This window comes from Haliotis asinina, chromosome 13 (genome assembly GCF_037392515.1).
Source record: "Haliotis asinina isolate JCU_RB_2024 chromosome 13, JCU_Hal_asi_v2, whole genome shotgun sequence".
Taxonomy (NCBI): Eukaryota; Metazoa; Mollusca; class Gastropoda; order Lepetellida; family Haliotidae; genus Haliotis; species Haliotis asinina.
In genome coordinates, this window is record NC_090292.1 from 9,438,556 (window position 1) to 9,445,350 (window position 6,795).

A 6,795-nucleotide genomic window follows, 5' to 3' on the forward strand; every position below is an offset into this window, starting at 1 on the left:
CCATGCGAGTCTACACCAGAGTCAACAGTCTTAGCAGAGATCGCCTAACATATAGCAAGAAGAAATAAAAACAACTGGATTAAAAGGCGTCTAAATAAATTAAATTCTCTCAACCTTTTGGAATTAGGAGAAGTGTCGAACGGGTCCCACATAAAGCAGACTGTCAGTAAAGTGAAACAAGCGGTGTACGAAGAGCATGTGCAGGCCTGGAAGCAGACGATAACCTGCACTCACAGTAAGACAGGCAGGGGAGGCAATAAGCTGCGCCACTACTGCGCTTTCAAGACAGTTCGCAAAGGAGCCCTACATCACAGAGGCAGTACCCCGACGTCACAGACGTGCACTCTCCATGTTCAGGTGTGGAGTCGCCCCGCTACATGTGGAAAGAGGCCGTCATAACCACACACCCCTGGAAGGAAGACTCTGTTTAGCATGGAAGGTTACTGAAGATGAGTCACACATACTTTCACACTGCCCTGTATATAGAAATGCTACTAAAAATATGCTATATTCCTGTTATAGTTTTAATGTTAATTTTTACGAAATGTCAACTGCTGGTCAGTTAGCTTTTATTATGTCAAGCCCATATATTTTTTAAATTGTTGCCAAAACCTGCAATGATATCTTAGATGTCAGAAAATCAATTTTATACAAGAATTAATTTGTTTCTATTATTTTTATCTTTCACAAATGTCTTATCTGTGCCATGTATAGTGTATAGAGAAATTTATTTGTCTTTTAGTGTGCAATTTTACAGTCTCCCATAATTCCTTACGGGATGGCTCATCACAAGTTTTTTTTAAATTCTTAGTTGTATATATAGAGATTAATACACTCGCGAGTGTGTCATATTGTTTTTGCGAAATGAGTGTCAGAAAATCCATATTTCCCGACACGAGTTTCGTAAAAACAATATGACACACTCGCGAGTATGTTAATTTCTTTATTGTCCATTTGTATCTAACTTTTTGTTTCAAACAACAAAGTCCACGTAAAATGAAATCAGCTGTTGCCGCTTGACGTAAAGGTCAAGGTCGCGTAAGAATACAGTGATACGGCACTATGGACGTACACTCTCTGTATAATGCTACTAAGAAAAAAGCGCGACATATTGACTAGCTACTCTTGCACGAAGACAAAAAATACAAACACATTATGAATTGAAATGCAATCTTTGTCAACTTAAGTAACTGTAAGAAGTGTATAACTTGAAACATTGTTAATGGAAAATGGAAAAGTTATTCGTCGTCAGAAGAGTGAGAGGTGAGCGACCAACGGGGCGACGGTTTGTAACGTCTCGGTCTCATTCACTGCTCCCCCGTGAACAATATAGTTAGACAAGGCTTGGTTGTGTATGTGTACGACATGCATTGGGATGTTACATTTATTTCGGTGCAATTGCCGATGACGGACCGATTGAAGACGCTCGACGCGAACATGGAAACATGGCAGGCTGATTTCCGGTCGAAGACAACAGATTTCCCACATCCCCGGTGTTGTGCAGCAGAAAGTTGTGAGCAATTGTTCACACTCTGTACATTTTTATGTCCAGACACTTGCATGATTTGCGTTGGAGCTACGTTATTGTCTTGGAACTTCTGAATCAAATGTTTGCGGTCACTGTGATTAGTTAGCCGTTTGTCGCTAGTGACGCGTGCTCCACATGTCGTAAACGAGCCGAATTTATTTTTACCTTCTCTTGCAATCTTATATCAATAAACACGGTGTGTGAAACATTGTTTGTTTGTAACGTTTTGTATTTGATAGCATTTCATTGGTTTGTTCTCGTAGTAGCGAGACTGAACATTCGTAGTAAATTTGTTGTGAATAAAAAAGTAGTTCCACATTCCAGTGGGGTCATGGAGGTCATGGTCCGATAACTGACCAATGAAATTCGTTTTAGGGTTTATTACACGTGTTCAACATGTGATTGTGATGTACTTGGTTATGTTTCACTGTATGGATAGTATTTATTTTTATGTGTATGAGGTTAGACTTGAATAAAATATCTGTCTGTCTGTCTGTCAGCCATATTAAAGCACTGTCAAACTGCCAGTGGCGTGCCCATCACTGTGTTTACAAAGTCCGTGTGTTTTCTGCCCATAATTCAAAACGTACAGCACAGTAACATCTTAAGTCACTTACACATGGTAACTAAGTATACGTGTATACCTCTTCCACAACAGCCACTTATGTAATTATCTGAATGAATATTGTATAAATCTGATATAGGTATAATGATAGCTGTCATAGATGTCAGAGGAACATTGAATTTGAAGGAGGGGAAAAACTAGTAACTACAAATACAATCGACAGGAAGAGGTTGTGTTTTGGACGAGTCGTCATACTGGGAATAGTCTTAATGGGAATAGTCACACTGTAGTCATACTGGGAATAGTCTTAATGGGAATAGTCACACTGTAGTCATACTGGGAATAGTCTTAATGGGAATAGTCACACTGTAGTCATACTGGGAATAGTCTTAATGGGAATAGTCACACTGTAGTCATACTGGGAATAGTCTTAATGGGAATGAACGTAAATCAGGCTTGTTGGCCGTCGGTTTTAATCTACTGGTAAGTTTCTGAAACGTTCCCTTTTGCGGATTCCACCCGCACCAAGTTTAGCCGCCAATGCTATATAAACCAACGTGGTTTAACAAAACTCTCTCAGTCAGTCATGCTGGATGACAATCAAACTGGGGAGGGGCGGTGGGGTAGCCTATAGGGTAAAACGTTCGCTCACCACGCTAAAAAACTGTGTTCTATTCCAACATGGGTACAATGTTGTAAAGACAATTTCTGGTGTTCTCGGTCGTTATATTGCTACAATATTGCCAAAAGCGGCGTAAAAATAAACTCATATTAAAACTGGGATTCGTGTCATATTCGGGTGTTCTTACCTGCATCTGCTTGATGCCCACCTTCTGGGTTGATTGAACCATCTTGACGACGTCATTCACTGAGCTCTTCACCTACAGTTGCATAGACACAGTGTTTAATTAAAAATCGAATTCGAAATATGTTTTCCTTTTGTGGAAATTCAAATGCAAATATCACTTTGCAAATCACCGTCACTAATCTAAATACGATGTTTACTCCATAATATCCAAAAGCTATTTCACTAGCTTCATCGGACTTACGCTAGCCAGCTGACACTGAAGTGACTGCGATTTGAAATAGTGGAGCTTCACCAAGGTGACAACAGAACCATTATAAGGGTTGTTAACGATTGCAGTTTATCCAACATGATGATTACTCGGGGTCAAGGTCGGGGTTTTACTGCAGCTACAGTCCGTGCGAGTCAGAAACGGACCGACGAATTGCAAACTTTATCACTGTACAAAATTCCCACATTAATATTAATAGTACACATGTTTATTATTTACTAATACCCAACCGCTTTCTTATATTTGAACATTTTCCGGACTCCACCAAAAGCGTTGTTTAAGAAAATATCATCATTGCAAACGCAAAACTTGTTATTTGTCGCGGCGGGGTGAACCCGCAGAAACGGAACAGCCAGTCATGGTGGGGACTTCTCAAAATGTATTCCGGAACTGTAGAGTAGAACACGCAAATACAAACCAAAGGTTTCACTGTTATCAGTAGACGTGAGGTTGTTGCAGGTGACTGTGAGCGAGTCTAGTTTTATGCGTTTCGGCAATATTCCAGCAATATCACAGCGGGCAACACGGCTACTGGAACCCATCTTCGGCATGACAAGCGAACGCTTTAATCACCAGGCTACCCCTTTGTCTGTTGAGAAATACACTGACGGGGTCCTAGGAGTTTGGAGATTTTTTCCTCACCTCATTATTGACACACAAAAACCCAGTAAATATGACGCAGATCACCAAGAGAAATGTCCGTTGTCTCTGCATGTTGGTATATCTGTAACATGACAGGCATAAGTCATTTGTATCACTCGAACGGATGGAAAATGTCACAAATAGATTTCAGCCAGTTTTTTATTACTTGGACATAGCCCGTACATACGTCTCTTTAATAATATATTCAACACTATGCGCGGCGGATTCGGACACCACTATGGAACTCAACTCTGAACAGGAATTGTATGTGCCATCTTCTGTTACGTTTATAAATGAGATGTGTTGGTAATTGAACAGTCCATGATACAGGGGTCTACATGTTTCATGTCTGCAACATTGGAACGGGAAATGACAAACCTCCCCCTAATGTACACCACAGACCAATGAGGCGTGACAAACCTTTCTCGTATGTATGACGCTGGACTCAGGAGGCGTTGGCTTAACAAAACTCCCCCGTGTGTACAACACAAGACAGAGGCAACGAGGAAAACTTCCCCCAAATGTATAACACTGACTCAGAACGCGTTACAAACCTCCCCCGTGTGTACAACGCATGACAGGGGCGAAGTGACAAACCTGACCGTAATGTACAACACAGACTCAGGGGACGTGACAAACCTCACCCTTTGAGTACAACATAGACCCAGGAGGCTTGACAAACCTCCCCCAGATGTACAACACAGACTGAAGAGGCGGAACAAACCTCCCCCGTGTGTACAACACAGACCCAGGAGGCGGGACAAACCTCGCCCAAATGTACAACACAGACCCAGGAGGCGTGACAACCCCCCCCCTAATGTACAACACAGACCCAGGAGGCGTGACCTTACTAGTGTGTATAACGCTGGAGTGAGGAGGCGAAGGCTTGACAAAACTCCTCCGTGTGCACAACACAACACAGAGGCGACGAGAAAAACGTCCCCCTAATATACAACACTGACTCAGGAGGTGTGATAAACCCCTCACATGTGTACAACACAAGACAGAGAAGTGACAAACCTCCCCGCAATGTACAACACAGACCCAGGAGGCGTGACAAACCTCCCCCCTGAGAGTACAACTTACACTCAAGATATGTGGCAAATCTCCCACGTATATACAACTCAGTCCGAGATATATACTGGGCATCTGAGAACAACAGCAGGCTACAGAAAGATATTTTATGGATATATAGTGGGTATCAGGTAAAATTTCAAGACACTCACTACTGTATTAAATTTTAGCGTAATTCCATCTCCTAAATGTAGCCGGACTTTCGGTATTTTCAACGTATTTGACAAATCGTCATGTCAGGCATCTTTCCTCTAACTTTGAAGTTAGATGTTAAAAATAACAACTGAAAACATAAAACATATCTAAGGACGAATGCTAAAATACATCATTCCAATAAAACATCCTAAATTTGAAAAAGCGAAAGTCGACAAGATCACTTGCCAAAGGCATAAATCACTCACCTTTCCCACAGACACCAGTACACAACTGATACTTCTCTGAATCTGTTATACGAAGGCAAATATGTAGCTATCGCATGCAGACAAGCTGTGGCTCTCATAATCGATTATAACTCAGTATTGCTCTGTCCCTGAGACCGAGTATGTTTGAGCGTATCTGTAATGCAGATATAGACGTAAGCAACCACATCATTGGTGCTAAATTGATTTAGGTACTTCCTTCTATATTATTGGTGTCCGTCATCAAAGTGAGTGAGTGAGTTTAGTTTTACGCCGCACTCAGCAATATTCCAGCTATATGGCGGCGGTCTGCAAATAATCGCGTCTGGACCAGACAATCCACTGACCAACAACATGTGCATCGATCGCGCAATTGGGAACCGATGACATCTGTCCACCAAGTCAGCGAGCCTGACCACCTGATCCCATTAGTCGCCTCTTACGACACGCATAGTCGCCTCTTATGGCAAGCATGGGTTGCTGAAGGCCTATTGTAACCGGGGACCTTGACGGGTCGTCCAACATCAAACGTCCTTGACAGTGTTTACTCTGATCTCATGATTAAGTGCATTACACATGCTATTGGAAAAAATAGTTGAATGATAATTTTCTATGAGGAAAGCTTCAGAATATCATTGTCATGTGCAAAGCAGAAAGTTCTGCAAATCCTAACATGTGTCATTTTCAAAACGGCCGCCAATTTCGAGATGACCACCAAACTCAGTAAATGATTACACACACAGATATTTCGTCAATAATTGTGCCATGTGATATATCAAATGAAAGCTCATCTCACAGGCAAGGATTATAAATACATTGATATCATGCATTGTGGCATTTTCAAAATGGCCGTCAATTTCAAGATGGCGTCCAAAATCATTAAAATGATTATACACTCAGATATCTTGGTAAGCAAATATACCGTGTGATATATCAAATGATCTCACATCTCACAAGGATTCTAAGGATATTCCTTTTGACACCACACGTACATAAAACGATTAGAAATGGCATGGTAACAACACATTGGATGCTGGTGCTTTTGGTACCGGACTTCAAAATGGCTACTCATTGTTGATTACTCAAGACAGCTGTGGTCTCCAAATTGATGGTAAATCACTTGTACAAATATCAGTATCATATTAAGTTATCATATTAAAATTTTGCAACTCACTGTAATCACAACATCTCATTCTTCAATACTGAGTACATTGTGGCAGTTTGGCAATCCTCGAGATCCAGTGCAAAGCAGTGTGCACTCAATTCCAGCTCTGCATCGTCCGCTGCACTTAAACTGGATCCACAAGATATCATCTTCAAGACTTTGTCTAAAGCAGTTGCACAGGAACTAGGACCCCATCCTTGAATTGCCACCCCCACTCAGTAGCAGAGATAAGGAACTGCAGTCACTTTACGGGATCAGCAGCAGAGATAATGGCTTGTCAAGAGTTGCTTCAGGTGAGGTGTCGGTCTTTGCGTTACCATGACGACGTGACCTGGCAGCCCGTAGGG

General features: G+C 41.6%; 1 protein-coding gene across 1 annotated transcript in view; it reads right to left on the reverse strand.

The window, feature by feature from the left end:
* LOC137260058 (probable methyltransferase-like protein 24) overlaps nt 1–5,331 on the reverse strand; it is a 54,368-nt gene extending 49,037 nt beyond the window's left edge. Inside the window, exons 1-3 of the mRNA XM_067797748.1 lie at nt 5,287–5,331; nt 3,812–3,893; nt 2,903–2,974 (exon numbers count right to left, since the gene is read on the reverse strand). Coding sequence (XP_067653849.1) covers nt 2,903–2,974; nt 3,812–3,883 — 144 coding nt within the window. The 5' untranslated portion in view covers nt 3,884–3,893; nt 5,287–5,331. The remainder of the gene's footprint in view (nt 1–2,902; nt 2,975–3,811; nt 3,894–5,286) is intronic.
* Between the last annotated feature and the right edge of the window lie 1,464 nt (nt 5,332–6,795).